The sequence below is a fragment of the Daphnia pulicaria genome, chromosome 6 (assembly GCF_021234035.1).
Source record: "Daphnia pulicaria isolate SC F1-1A chromosome 6, SC_F0-13Bv2, whole genome shotgun sequence".
Taxonomy (NCBI): domain Eukaryota; kingdom Metazoa; phylum Arthropoda; class Branchiopoda; order Diplostraca; family Daphniidae; genus Daphnia; species Daphnia pulicaria.
Window position 1 is genome coordinate 6,250,741 of NC_060918.1, and position 15,521 is coordinate 6,266,261.

The 15,521-nt window shown below is 39.7% G+C and overlaps 2 protein-coding genes and 6 non-coding genes across 8 annotated transcripts; 4 read left to right on the forward strand and 4 right to left on the reverse strand.

Moving 5' to 3' along the window:
- Positions 1–321: 321 nt before the first annotated feature.
- On the reverse strand, positions 322–393 carry Trnae-cuc. Its single transcript has one exon. It is a non-coding gene; the product is annotated as a tRNA-Glu (tRNA).
- A 350-nt stretch (positions 394–743) lies between these two features.
- On the forward strand, positions 744–862 carry Trnal-caa. The gene is made up of 2 exons: positions 744–781; positions 818–862. It is a non-coding gene; the product is annotated as a tRNA-Leu (tRNA).
- Positions 863–1,047: 185 nt separating this feature from the next.
- Trnag-ucc lies at positions 1,048–1,119 on the forward strand. Its single transcript has one exon. It is a non-coding gene; the product is annotated as a tRNA-Gly (tRNA).
- Positions 1,120–1,477: 358 nt separating this feature from the next.
- Positions 1,478–1,549, reverse strand: Trnae-cuc. The gene has a single exon. It is a non-coding gene; the product is annotated as a tRNA-Glu (tRNA).
- A 654-nt stretch (positions 1,550–2,203) lies between these two features.
- Positions 2,204–2,275, forward strand: Trnag-ucc. The gene has a single exon. It is a non-coding gene; the product is annotated as a tRNA-Gly (tRNA).
- Positions 2,276–2,633: 358 nt separating this feature from the next.
- Trnae-cuc lies at positions 2,634–2,705 on the reverse strand. Its single transcript has one exon. It is a non-coding gene; the product is annotated as a tRNA-Glu (tRNA).
- A 7,491-nt stretch (positions 2,706–10,196) lies between these two features.
- Positions 10,197–10,866, forward strand: LOC124342041. Its single transcript, XM_046795011.1, has 4 exons — positions 10,197–10,218; positions 10,280–10,351; positions 10,415–10,679; positions 10,740–10,866. Exons 1-4 carry the CDS (start codon positions 10,206–10,208, stop codon positions 10,864–10,866), a joined length of 477 nt encoding a protein of 158 aa, XP_046650967.1. The 5' UTR covers positions 10,197–10,205.
- Positions 10,867–13,517: 2,651 nt separating this feature from the next.
- LOC124342042 (ATP-dependent DNA helicase PIF1-like) lies at positions 13,518–15,371 on the reverse strand. Its single transcript, XM_046795013.1, has 2 exons — positions 13,736–15,371; positions 13,518–13,645 (listed from the first exon to the last, which is right to left on the reverse strand). Exons 1-2 carry the CDS (start codon positions 15,369–15,371, stop codon positions 13,518–13,520), a joined length of 1,764 nt encoding a protein of 587 aa, XP_046650969.1.
- Between the last annotated feature and the right edge of the window lie 150 nt (positions 15,372–15,521).

Genomic DNA, 15,521 nt, shown 5'->3' on the forward strand with positions numbered 1-15,521 from the left:
CCTACGGAATTGAAGTCAATTTACACAAGTGTTACTCTTCAGGTAAAATATAGTTGTTCATTTCTTTTTCGTTCACACATGAATAATTGACATCGATGTAATTTCTTATTCCTTGGCGATATTTCTTGCAAAGAAACCATTTTATGAAGGAGTCTCGATGGAAGCATGCCGATTTACTTAGTATATCCAATGTACTAGAAAGATTTTGGCTCGTAAGTATGTAAGTTAAGCCAATTGCAATAGTTCTGGAAACGCAGAAACTGTTTGCCAGATGTATTTTACAAAAATGGCCAAAACTTGCAAAATTGTCCAGTTCCTCTTTTCCCATACCGGGAATTGAACCCGGGCCTCCTGGGTGAGAGCCAGGTATCCTAACCACTAGACAATATGGGATGAAATCGCTTGAAAAATACATATTCCAAATCAATACAACATAATACAATTGTTGTCCTGGTATAAACAGCCTAGGGCAAGGAACTCTTGAATGAGTTAGAAGAGTTTAAATCCCACATCTGTAATGCAAAGAAATTTAGCTAGATCTGATGAGGTCATGATGGCCGAGCGGTCTAAGGCACCAGACTCAAGAAAATACATATTCAAAAAAAATACATATTCAAACGCAATACAACGTAATACAATTGTTGTCCTGGTATAAATCGCCTAGGGCAAGGAACTCTTGAATGAGTTAGAAGAGTTTTAATGCCACATTTTTAGGGAAAAAGAATTTAGGTATATCTGATGTGGTCAGGATGGCCGAGCGGTCTAAGGCGCCAGACTCAAGGACATAATCCTTGCTTCAATAAAAGAAGTTGCAGTATTCTGGTCTTCAATGAAGGCGTGGGTTCAAATCCCACTCCTGACAAACATATAATTATCTGAATATACATGATCATCGCATTGCAACATAATTATAGAGGTTGCTTTGATATAGTGATAGAGAATGCTTAATGTACCACGATACAAGGTCATCAAGTGGTAATACTGGTCGATTTTCTGTAATTTAAAAAGATGTGACAATACGGAAATCATGACGCTATCTTACGTCAAGCGATGGTGGTATAGTGGTTAGCATAGTTGCCTTCCAAGCAATTGACCCGAGTTCGATTCTCGGCCATCGCAGTTTAGCAATCTTGCTATTTCTTATCAGACTAGTCAACCTACGGAAATGAGGTCAATTTACACAAATGTTACTCTTTAGGTAAAATATAGTTGTTCATTTCTTTTTCGTTCACACATGAATAATTGACATCGATGTAATTTCTTATTCCTTGGCGATATTTCTTGCAAAGAAACCATTTTATGAAGGAGTCTCGATGGAAACATGCCGATTTACTTAGTATATCCAATGCACTAGAAAGATTTTGGCTCGTAAGTATGTAAGTTAAGCCAATTGCAATAGTTCTGGAAACGCAGAAACTGTTTGCCAGATGTATTTTACAAAAATGGCCAAAACTTGCAAAATTGTCCAGTTCCTCTTTTCCCATACCGGGAATTGAACCCGGGTCTCCTGGGTGAGAGCCAGGTATCCAAACCACTAGACAATATGGGATGAAATCGCTTGAAAAATACATATTCCAAATCAATACAACATAATACAATTGTTGTCCTGGTATAAACAGCCTAGGGCAAGGAACTCTTGAATGAGTTAGAAGAGTTTAAATCCCACATCTGTAATGCAAAGAAATTTAGCTAGATCTGATGAGGTCATGATGGCCGAGCGGTCTAAGGCACCAGACTCAAGAAAATACATATTCAAAAAAAATACATATTCAAACGCAATACAACGTAATACAATTGTTGTCCTGGTATAAATCGCCTAGGGCAAGGAACTCTTGAATGAGTTAGAAGAGTTTAAATGCCACATTTTTAGGGAAAAAGAATTTAGGTATATCTGATGTGGTCATGATGGCCGAGCGGTCTAAGGCGCCAGACTCAAGGACATAATCCTTGCTTCAATAAAAGAAGTTGCAGTGTTCTGGTCTTCAATGAAGGCGTGGGTTCAAATCCCACTCCTGACAAACATATAATTATCTGAATATACATGATCATCGCATTGCAACATAATTAGAGAGGTTGCTTTGATATAGTGATAGAGAATGCTTAATGTACCACGATACAAGGTCATCAAGTGGTAATACTGGTCGATTTTCTGTAATTTAAAAAGATGTGACAATACGGAAATCATGACGCTAATTTACGTCAAGCGATGGTGGTATAGTGGTTAGCATAGTTGCCTTCCAAGCAATTGACCCGAGTTCGATTCTCGGCCATCGCAGTTTAGCAATCTTGCTATTTCTTATCAGACTAGTCAACCTACGGAAATGAGGTCAATTTACACAAATGTTACTCTTTAGGTAAAATATAGTTGTTCATTTCTTTTTCGTTCACACATGAATAATTGACATCGATGTAATTTCTTATTCCTTGGCGATATTTCTTGCAAAGAAACCATTTTATGAAGGAGTCTCGATGGAAACATGCCGATTTACTTAGTATATCCAATGCACTAGAAAGATTTTGGCTCGTAAGTATGTAAGTTAAGCCAATTGCAATAGTTCTGGAAACGCAGAAACTGTTTGCCAGATGTATTTTACAAAAATGGCCAAAACTTGCAAAACTGTCCAGTTCCTCTTTTCCCATACCGGGAATTGAACCCGGGTCTCCTGGGTGAGAGCCAGGTATCCAAACCACTAGACAATATGGGATGAAATCGCTTGAAAAATACATATTCCAAATCAATACAACATAATACAATTGTTGTCCTGGTATAAACAGCCTAGGGCAAGGAACTCTTGAATGAGTTAGAAGAGTTTAAATCCCACATCTGTAATGCAAAGAAATTTAGCTAGATCTGATGAGGTCATGATGGCCGAGCGGTCTAAGGTACCAGACTCAAGAAAATACATATTCAAAAAAAATACATATTCAAACGCAATACAACGTAATACAATTGTTGTCCTGGTATAAATCGCCTAGGGCAAGGAACTCTTGAATGAGTTAGAAGAGTTTAAATGCCACATTTTTAGGGAAAAAGAATTTAGGTATATCTGATGTGGTCAGGATGGCCGAGCGGTCTAAGGCGCCAGACTCAAGGACATAATCCTTGCTTCAATAAAAGACTAGTATACCTAGGCCCGTCCAAGGACGGCGAACCAGGCGGCTAGACATAATCACCTAAGCGCACAGTATACATGGACCAAAACGCCACTCGTATAATCCCACTGGCCAATTCCTTGCTGTCCGGGACTTTTTTTTTCATCCATTTATGGACTTGTACATCTTCCACCGTGAGCCATTCGGTCTTTTGGGTTTTTTTTGTGGACTTGTTTTTTTTTCGTTGAAACCAAGTGTCGGTTGAGTTTTGGTTTTATTTTGGGACTTTTATTTTACAGAGTTTGGTTGTATTGTATTTGACACATTTCCCACGGGCTCGAGTTTCGGTGAAGTTTTCCACGGTTTTTTGAATCTTGAACACGTTTGGAACGTCAAATACCCCATTCTGATCCTCAACTCCTTCTTCCTCTCCTTCCTCATCTACCCGTTTCACTTTCTTCCCTTCCAATTTATTTCTTCCCACTTTTTCCCATCTTCCTCCCCTCTCTCATCCTTCCCCCTCTCTATCTTCCCTCCCTCACCATCCTCTCCCTCACCATCCCCTCCCTCACCATCCCCTCCCTCACCATCCCCTCCCTCACCATCCCCACCCTCACCATCCCTTCTCTGCACACTCCTCCCTCATGTAATGTATCTCTTACTTATCTCGTGGGCTTGAACAACGGGCCGTTGTATCCTGGATCCAATGCTCTAACCACTGATCTGTTGAGTTGTATTATCAGTTAAACAGGGGGAAAAGTCATCAGCCACTTAAGTAAATTCGGATTTTCCCTAAATACCAATAAATATTAATCGCACGACGTAATTCTTTGGCCAGCAAGTATTTGCTCCTGTATTTTAATGAAACTTACAAAACTCAGCTTCGCATATAAAATTCGAATAACCACTTGAGAGGTAATAGTAAAATATATGATTGGTGGTGTATTGGTTAGAGTGTTCGCATAGCATATTCATGTCTTTAAGTTCAATACTCATAAATTGTTAAAATAAAAATAGACAAAGAGTTTGAAATAATTTACTTGGCTTTCAATCTGAATACCTCATATTTTCCTGTTTTCGTCTAAACATTCCTCATTGCCGGTTTGAACAGCCCATCGTTTCTTGAGTCCTGTTCTCTAACCACATAGCTATTGAGAATTATTGAAGTTTTTTTCTTGGGAGGAAGTCATCGACATATATGAGGCAACATCGATAGTGAACAGTTGCGTTTGCAATAAATTGGTAGAATAATTCATCACCCGTCGTTAGCGAATTAGTTGCAATTACTCATGGCCCAACGTAAACAAATTTGTAGATATTATGTTTCACCCAACGTGTTCTGTAGGACATTTAAAATTTCCTGCCCGTTTTTTAACAGTTTAAAAGATTTAATTTCCTGCCCGTGGACAAATCATTTGCCAGTTTAACCAATGTCATTGAATCTCCGATACCTTGTGTTTGACCCGAAAAATTCCCTCGAATTCCTTCACCACGAGCTCTCGCGGCCGCGGGGGTGCCCCTTCGGAGGCCCCACCCCCGCGGGCTCGAGTCGCGGTGAAGGTATCCTCGGTTTTTGGTACCTTGAAAACGTTTCGCCCGTCGAACTCAGTTACGCATTTACCAGTTAAACCACTGCCATTAGATTTCTCATATATCAACTCATGGCACAGCGTATTTTGAAGGAATTTCAAAATTTCCTGCCCCTTAAGCGTGAGCTTGCGCTTAAATTTCCTGCCCGTGGACAAATCATTTGCCAGTTAAACCATTGTCATTGAATGTCTGATACCTTATGTTTGACCCGAAAAATTCCCTCGAATTCCTTCACCACGAGCTCTCGCGGCCGCGGGGGTGCCCCTTCGGGGGCCCCACCCCCGCGGGCTCGAGTCGCGGTGAAGGTGTCCTCGGTTTTTTGTACCTTGAACACGTTTCGCCCGTCGAACGCATTCTCACTTTTTTACAACTATTCTTTGTAGCTGCTTGTTAAGCGTGAGCCAAATCAAGAAAGTTAATCTTCCCACGTAACTTTTAGCCCGTCGTGATTGACTTTTGTTGAATTATTTTCAGCCCGTCGTGAGAAAATAAGGGTGAATTCTTTTCAGCCCGTCGTGAGCGGAATAGGGTGAATAATTTTAAGTTCGGCGTGAGCAACTTAGGGTGAATTATTTTCAGCCCGTCGTGAGCGAAATAGAATGAATTATTTTCAGCCCGTCGTGAGCGAAATAGATTGAATAATTTTCAGCCCGTCGTGAGCGAAATAGAGTGAATTATTTGCAGCCCGTCATGAGCAAATAGGGTGAATTATTTGCAGCCCGTCGTGACAGAAATAGGGCGAATTATTTTCAGCCCGTCGTGAGCAAAGAAGGGTGAATAATTTTCAGCTCGGCGTGAGCAACATAGATTGACCACTATTCAATGAGATCAAAATTCAATATTAATTGGTGGCCATGCGGTTAGAGAGTTCGCTTACCATATGTAAGTACTCGGGTTCAATTCCCGTTAGAAGTCAATTTCTAAATTGATAATTAAATTCTGTTTCTTAATTCGTAATTAGTAATAATACAACATATTGCCCGTGATCGAACCTCGAACCTCGAACCTCACGCACGGTAGGCGAGCATGCTAACCAATAAACCATGAGAGATATGGAATTTGATAGGGTGAATTGGATGGAAAAATATGTCGTAGAGCTACGGTGCATCGTGTCGCGCTCACCTGGGTGTGGCAAGAGCAACGCGACGTGTCTGACGAACGCCGAAATGTTAGAAACTACTCTTAATTGAGCTCAGTGATGAATATCAATTGGTGGTCAAGTGGTTAGCGAGTTCGTTTACTATGCGTGAGTTTTCAGGTTCAAATCCCGATAGACACCAATTTCCAAATTGAAAATTGAACATTACAAATTAACAATTTATAACAGTGCTTTGACCGGGATCGAACCTCGGACCTCTCGCATGTTAGCCGATCGCGCTAATCAATACACTATTAGGAGATGATGTAAATAGAGGAAATGTGATGTAAAAATATGTCGTAGAGACACGGTGCGTCGCGTCGCGCTCACCTGTGCGTCATCAGCGACTTGACGCAAGACGCAGATATGTTTGAAATAACTTGTCAATAAGATCAAAGGAAAAATATCAATTGGTGGTCAAGTGGTTAGCGAGTTCGCTTACCATGCGTGAGTATTCGGGTTCAAATCCCGATAGACACACCTATTTCTGCAAATTGAACATTGCAAATTAATAAATAATAACAGCGCCTGGATCAGGGATCGAACCTCAGACCTCTCGCATGGTAGTCGAGCACGCTATCCAATACACGATTAAAACGATGAAATCTATAAAGGGAATTGGATGTAAAAATATGTCTTAGAGACACGGTGCGTCGAGTAGCGCTCACCTGTGCGTCATGAGCGACGTGACGCGAGACGCAGAAATGTTTGAAATAACTTGTCATTAATATCAAATGAAAACATCAATTGGTGGTCAAGTGGTTAGCGAGTTCGCTTACCATGCGTGAGTTTTCAGGTTCAAATCCCGATAAACACCAATTTCTAAATTGAAAAAATTGTACATTGTAAATTAACAATTCGTAACAGCGCCCTGACCCGGGATCGAACCTCACACCTCTCGCATGATAGCCGCGCACGCTAACCAATACACCATCAGAGAGTTAAAATGCAATAGAGGAAATTGAATTTAAAAATGTATGTCCAAGACAAACGACGCGCGCCGCGCACGAAACACGGGAAGCGCAACAACAACAACAACCATCTGTCCAAATTCCAACTCAATCTAAATAATAGTTCTGATAGTGTAGTGGTTAGAGTGTGTGCGACAATGCCATCCTTATCGGATGTGCGGCGGAAGCACCACTCGGACCATGGTTCAAACCCCAAGTAGTACACTCGAATCTAATAGAGGACATCGACATATAACCGATGGAAAAAAAACCTACCCGACTACTAACAAATCCCCCACCCCTGTCCCAAAAAAAAAAAAAAAAAAAAAAAAAAACGCACACGGTTCGAGCCCGTGTGTGTGTGTATGGCGGGAAGGGCGCGCGCAAACGGACACACGATAGCTGACGTATGTGTGTATCGTCTCGCCTACTCAAATCGAAACTTTCGCCACTGGTTGCTTCTCGCCGATACAGACAAACAACAAACAGACAAACAAACAAACACACCGAATCACAGACAGGCCAAGGTCACTTAGACACGCCCGCGGTTTATAGAGCAGTTGAAGAGCAGTTGACGCGGTTTATAGAGCAGTTGACTAGTATACCTAGGCCCGTCCAAGGACGGCGAACCAGGCGGCTAGACGCAATCACCCAAGCGCACAGCACAGCACACATGCAGCAAAACGCCACTCGTATAATCCCACTGGCCAATTCCTTACTGTCCGGGACTTGCTTTTTCATCCATTTATGGACTTGTACATCTTCCACCGTGAGCCAGACGGTCTTTTGGGGTTTTTTTGTGGACTTGTTTTTTTTTCGTTGCAAGCAAGTATCGGTTGAGTTTTGGATTTATTTGGGGACTTTTATTTTTCAGAGTTTGGTTGTATTGTATTTGACACATTTCCCACGGTCTCGAGTTTCGGTGAAGTTTTCCACGGTTTTTTGAATCTTGAACACGTTTGGACCGTCACACACCCCATTCTGATCCTCAACTCCTTCTTCCTCTCCTTCCTCATCTTCCCGTTTCACTTTCTTCCCTTCCAATTTATTTCCTCCCACTTTTTCCCATCTTCCTCCCCTCTCTCATCCTTCCCCCTCTCTATCATCCCTCCCTCACCATCCTCTCCCTCACCATCCCGTCCCTCACCATACCCTCCATCACTATCCCCTCCCTCACCATCCCCTCCCTCACCATCCCCACCCTCACCATCCCTTCTCTGCACACTCCTCCCTCATGTAATCCTTCCCCTTAGACTCACATGTATCTCGTACTTATCTCGATGTGGGCTTGAACAACGGGCCGTTGTATCCTGGATCCAATGCTCTAACCACTGAGCTGTTGAATTGTATTATCAGTTAAACAGGGGGAAAAGTCATCAGCCACTTAAGTAAATTCGGATTTTCCCTAAATACCAATAAATATTAATCGCACGACGTAATTCTTTGGCCAGTAAGTATTTGCTCCTGTATTTTAATGAAAATTACAAAACTCAGCTTCGCATATAAAATTCGAATAACCACTTGAGAGGTAATAGTAAAATACATTATTGGTGGTGTATTGGTTAGAGTGTTCGCATAGCACATTTATGTCTTTAGGTTCAATACTCATAAATTGTGAAAATAAAAATTGACAAAGTGTTTGAAATAATTTACTTGGCTTTCAATCTGAATACCTCATAATTTCCTGTTTTCGTCTATACATTCCTCATTGCCGGTTTGAACAACAGCCCATCGTTACTTGAATCTTATTCTCTAACAACTTGGCTAATGAGATGTGTTGACACATTTTCTTAAAAGGAAGCCATCGACCAATGTAAGGCAACATCGATTTTGAACATTAAAATTTGCTAGGTATAAAAATTCATCACCCGACGTTAGCGAATTAGTTGCAATTACTCGTGGCCCAATGTGTACAAATTTGTAGATGCTATGTTTCACCCAACGTGTTTTGTAGGACACTTAAAATTTCCTCCACGTTTTTTAACAGTTTAAATTAAATTTCCTGCCGTGGACAAATCATTCGCAAGTTGAACCAATGTTATTGAATCTCTAATACCTTGCGTTTGCCCCGACAAATTCCCTCGAATTCCTTCACCACGAGCTCTCGCGGCCGCGGGGGTGCCCCTTCGGGGGCCCCACCGCCACGGGCTCGAATCGCGATGAAGGTATCCTCGTGTTTTTGTAACTTGAACACTATCTGCCCGTTGAACTCAGTTACGCATTTACCAATTAAACCACTGTCAATAGATTTCTTATACATCCACTTATGGCCCAGCGTATTCTGAAGGACATTTAAAATTCCCTGCCCGTTAAGCGTGAGCGTGCGCTTAAATTTTCTGCCTGTGGACAAATAATTTACCAGTTAAACCACTGTCATTAGATTTCTCATACATCCAATCATGGCCCAATGGATTCTGTAGGATCAATCGGTATTGGTATCAATAGGTGGTCAAGTGGTTAGCGAATTCTCTTACTATGAGTGAGTACTCGGGTTCAACTCCCGATAAACAATAGTTTCTAAAATATATTGATGACCGAATTAATAATTAGCAACTGTGACTTTACCCGGAGTTTGAACCTCGGATTTCTCGCATGACAATCAAGCACGCTAACCAATACACAATGAGAGAGATGGAATACACTATATGTTATGGAATGTATAAATATGTCGTAGAGACACGGTTCGTCGCACTCACCTGTGTGCCAGTTGCAACGCGAGATGCAGAGATGTTTGAAACCACTTGTCAATGAGATCAAAATTGAATATCAATTGGTGATCGATTGGTTAGCGAGTTCGCTTTCTATGCGTTATGTTCGGGTTCAATTCCCTAAAAACACCAATTTCAAAATTGAAAATAAATGTTTGAATTATTATTGAATTAAAGCGCCTTAACCAAGTATCGAAACTCGGACATCTTGTATGATAGCAGAGAACGTTACCCAATACACCATGAAAGAGATGGAATTTAATAGAAGTAATGGGATTTATAAATATGTCGTAGTTACACGTTAATAAAAAAAACGTGAAGCGTGACAACCATTTGTCGAAATTGGAACTCGATAATGATATTAGTTCTGATAGTGTAGTGGTTAGAGTGTGTGTTACAATGCCATGCCCTTACATGTATGTGGCGGTAACACCTCACCGATTATGGTTCAAACCCCAAGTACTACACATACATAAATATTGGAGGACATTGAATATCAATAAAAAAAATCCAACCCTCAACACCTGGTTTGGGGAGAGGCAATGCTTAATTTTTTTCACGTGTTCAAAATCATTATATCAACGATAAAAATTGCAACCAGTGGGCGTGGTTTTTTGGAGGGAAGCTTATGTTTTGTGCTTTTATTTCGTTTGGCGGCTTATTATCTTGCTGGTAAGTCAACGAATAATTGTTTTTCACATTCTCTCTGAACTTCCCCTTGACAACATGCCCAACTCTGGTAAGTCTCTTTAATGTTATCCAATATTTCTGTTATATTTATTGTTTTTTTTGTATCATAGATTTGCTTGTTGCTTCTCCCCCCGTTTCTTTGTCTCCTCAAGTGGTTGTCCGTGATGGAATACCCAATTCTGGTAAGTCTTCTTAATGTTATCCAATATTTCTGTTCTATTCATTGTTTTTTTTTTGTTTGATAGATTTGCCTGTTGTTTCTCCCCCCGTCTCTTTGTCTCCTCAAGTGGTTGTCCCTGAAGAAAATCCACTGGGTGATGACGAAGTTGACGGGGTTTTAGCATCCATGGATATGGATTTCAATACCCCGCCGTCTTCCCCACCTGTCTCCTTTCTTCAATCTTGGACGATTTCAGAATTTCAGAGGATTGAAGATAGGAGAAGATCCAATCTATTACGTGGAGTGCAGCTGAAAACTCGGTACGAAAAATTTAAGAAAAACCGACAGAAGTAAGTTTATCCAAGTTATTTCATGTTTGTTTTTTTATGTAATTTTTTTTTTCATTTTAGTGCTGAAGCTGCTTTGGAAAGATCTAAGCGGAATGAGGCATGGGCCAAAAAGGAGCTGGCTTCATTCCGCTCCAAAATGTGCAAGGATGAAGCTGAGGCACAGAGAATGTTTGGAGATGTGATTTAGATGATTTTTGTTCGATTTGTTTAATTTTTTTTCTTTGTTTGTTATTTGTTAATTTTGTTGATCTGTTGGTTATTGATCAGTAATAAACAGAGTATTAGAATATTCATTTAGTTTGCTTTTTTTTATTTTTTCCAACTTCATAATTGATGTTCTCAATATTTTAAATTCCATATAAGTACGTAGCTCTACTTCTCTTTGATTCTTGATTTGAACCATTGACTTTTTGACCTTAAGGATTTATATTCCATCTCTATAACCACTACACTATGGAGACTTATTTTAATGCTATATTCGTTTTTTTTTATATTTTTGATGGAACTCAAAAGAAGAAAAGTAGAACATTGTACTTTGAATTGGACATTGTATGAGTAAGAGTTTTTTCAACCACTATAATTTTTATCATTATCCTTATTACATAAATATTGAAAATGTAATATGAATTCATTATTTTCGAAATTTAGATTTGAACCATTGATCTTAGGAATCGCATTTCATTACTTTAACCGCTACACCACGGAACGATACAGAATTTTGAAATATTGAAAATTTTATTGGTTTTGTATTTTTTTCGATAAAGCTTTAGACTTACAAATTACGTTAATAGTAAGTCATTCATGTAAAACTTTGTTCTTTTCCAAATTACGATTCATTTGCATGCAATTTGAGTGCATTTTTATAGTTATGCTGTGAGTGGGTTTGAACCAACATTCCTTGAAGTAACAAACCAATACTATAACCACTACACCATTGGCTGTGGTATTTTGCAAATCTTGACGATATCAGCTGGATAGTGCATACTTCTTCATTGTCAGTGTCATCGCCCAGCAAGAACAAAAACAATTTATTTGCTGCAGTTTAAGAATTCATTGTTTTGGGAACTATTTGCTTGCCTGAGAGGGGGTTTGAACCACCCACCTTTGAATTACCAATTCAACGCTATAACCATTACATTAGCAACGGTATTTACAATAAATATCTGACGTTAAAGGTGGATAACGCATACTTACACATTGTCATAGATATCACACAGCGTGAGCAAAGACATTTTATTTACATCGGAGTTTGAATTTATCTATAATAAGACTATTTGCTTCATAAGCATCTGCTTCATCATACACCACGGAACATTGCATAAAATTGAAATATTGAAAATATTATTGGTTTACGTATTTTTTTATTATAAAGCTTTAGATCTAGAAATTACGTTAATAGTAAATCATTCATGTAAAGATTTATTCTTTTCCAGCTTTCCATTCATTTGCATGCTATTTTTTGAGTGCTATTTTATAGTTATACTGAGAGTGGATTTGAACCAACATCCTTTGAATTACTAATCCATTGCTGTAACCACTACACCATCGGCGGTGTGTTCTCCAAATTCTTGACGATGTCCGCTGGATAGTGCATACTTCTTCATTTTCAGTATCATCGCCCAGCAAGAACAAAAACAATTTATTTACTTCATTTTAAGAATTCATCGTTTCGGGTACTATTTGCTTGCTTGAGAGGGGGTTTAATCCAAACACTTTTGACTTACTAATGCAATGCTATAACCACTACATCAACAACGGTGTTTACAAATAATATCCGATGTGACCAGTTGGATAGCGCATACTTACACATTGTCATAGTTATCACCCAGCGTGAGCAAAGAAATTTTATTTACATCGCATTTTGAAGTTTTCAATAATAAGACTATTTGCTTCATTAGCATCTGCTTCATCATACACCACGGAACATTGCATAAATTTGAAATATTGAAAATATTATTGGTTTTTGTGTTATTTTCGATTTTTGATAAGCTTCAGATTAAGAAATTACGTAAATAGTAAATCATTCATGTAAACGCACAAATAATAAAGTAGTAATTAACATTATATGACTAATTTCCTAAGTGATAAATTGAAAACCACTGATCTGGACTTGAACCGTAGACCGCTTTCTTTATAGTCCGGCACTTTATCCACTACACCATGTGACTACGTTGTGTTTGCTGAAAAATTTGAGTCCTTTTCTGTTTTAAAGGAGAGTGTGAGTAGTATTGACATTCTATTCATCCGTCCATGACTTTTTAGTAGTATAAGGATTCCTATTCATCCGTCAACGACTTTAGGTATGTTAAGTAAAAGTCTATCTTTCCAGAAAAAAAACGTCATATTGTTCAATCAGTGACATAGCTAATTCAAGTGGATGAAATTTGTTTAGGATAAAATGGAAAAAAATAAATTGAAATGATCAAATTTAAATCTGAAATAAAATTGATGAATTTTGGCCATGCAACAGTTATTGCTTATTTCTGTCTTAGGCTTCAAGTCTTGAAAAATTTTGTTTTGAGTGTTCATTATTGCTCGTACAAATAAAAATTCTTGTAGAATTAGTTATGAAAATAAAAGTTTTATAAAATCTTGAGAAAGACCATTGTTTATTATTTATAAGGTTTATTAATTCACGGTTGAGCGCACATGGGAACTGCCCCCATGGCCATGCCCGTGCTCCTTTTTTTGGCCCGTAGGCCGAGGCGGAATTTAGTTCCTCTTGGGAAGGAAAGGAATGGAAGGGAATGTATTAATGTATTCACCAAAAAATCAATATTTCTTAATTAGATTTGAGAATGTTTGACTATATGTTTAAATTGCAGTTGTCTAAAATGGTTACAATAAAACTTCTTTAAAGACAACATTTAAAGTAAACACCTTTTTCTTTTCTTCTTCGGTGGCTGTCGGATGATTTTTGAGAAGCTTGCCTTGTTTCCCAGACTCAGCAATCTCGACTCGGACTCCTTTTTGGGAGGGAACACAAAAAATATTAGAATTATTGAATATTTCATGAAACTATTAATTTTAAAAATGTATAAGAAATCAAAATAAACCGTCTTTCGATGTAGCTCTGGAGAAGGCCACATACAGCTGGCCATGACTGAAGACGGGTTCTGGAAGTAATATTCCGACCCGATCAAACGTTTGGCCCTGTGACTTTGTGATGGTCATCGCAAACGCCAACAAAACGGGAAACTGGAGCCTCTTGAGGATGACTGGAAGATCCGAATCAGTTGGGGACATCATCATCCGCGGGATGTAGACGATGTGCCCCTTGTTTTTTCCAGCAGCAATTTCTGCAACGATCAGATTTTCTCTAAGCGCCCTGATGATGAGCCGGGTCCCATTGCAAAGTCCCTGACGCGAATCGATATTCTTCAGAAGAATGATGACGGCTCCCACTTTCATTTTCAGCAAATGGGTGGGAATTCCGGAGACGTCAAAGGAGTTGAGAACTTCGGTTGGGTAATTTGAAATTTCTTCAGGGTCGTCAGAGTCGATGGTATCGATGCTTCTGTACTCATGAAGCGTACCGGGCATGTCTTTGATGATCTGATTGTTGATTCGTAAGCAATCGCCGTTTTTCGGACAAAGAATAGCGCGACTGCATATTTGTTGAGATACGACAGGATCTAACAGTTGAGCAGGATCACCAAAGACGTGCTCGACTAAACTCCGGTTATAATTGAAAAATTCTTTAGGAATTTCAATCATATCGGGGATGTTCAATTTTGGATGCGTCGGTAGAGTTCCGTTTCCAAGCTGAATGAGCCAATCGGCGTAGTCTTGACTGCCGGCCACGGTACGCATATTTTGAGTCAGACGAAGTTGTTGAAACTGAGGCCAAGTGTCATTGTTTCGGATAGTGACTTCCAGCACTGTCACCCTGTTTCCGTGTCGGACGACCGGTAAACACTGACGAAAATCGCCACCAAGAAGGAGCACTTTACCACCGTGAGGAAGATTGTTCTTGTGCAACTTTTGGAACAGGAAATTGAAAGCACTAAGGGCGTGATTTGTCTTCATGGTGGCTTCGTCAGAAATGATGAGAACTGCACTTCTGATCAAATGGGCGAGGAAGCTACCATCTTCGATTTTTGATCTGGTCGCTTCAGTGATTGGAGGGTAAATCTTGAATTGGGAATGATACGTTGTGTCGTCAATCAACAACGTAGAAGCGATGCCGGTAGACGCAACGGCGATCACTGTTTTCCCTTGTCCCTGCAGTACGGTGATGAGAGTGTTGTACAGGAACGTCTTCCCCGTTCCTCCAGGGCCATCCAAGAAATACTGATGCGGAATTGCATTTTCAGTATCGTTGACGGCAGCCATGACTTGATCGAAGGCAGCCCGTTGACCTTCGTTCAACTGACTAACCATCAATTCACCTAATCTTCTCTTCTCTCTCATAGAAATTTCAGCATTTTCTTCGAGTTGAGCCGCGATAAGACGATGAATAAGCTGAAAATCAGGAACAGGCAATGAGAGATTTTCCATCGTTTGATTGTTGAGAAGTAGCTTGTCTTGAATAAATTTCAAAGTCAAGTTTTTTGCTATTTCGGCGTCGTGACCATTACGAATAAAATCTTCCATTAGCTGAGGCAAAGATCGCTCAAAGAGATAAAGAGCATCCGTAGGATTGCAAAACAGACAAATGTCAACAAAAAGCTGTCGCAATCGTTCTGGCATTTCAAAGGCGGCCGCATCGTCCAGTGTCCTCTCCCAAACGCTGTCATCTTCCAACAAATTTAAGGCAGCGGCGGCTGCTTTAAACGTCGGTAAAATTACACCGTTGACTGTTCGAAGATTTTCAAAACTGGTCGGTCCTTTGACGTTAAT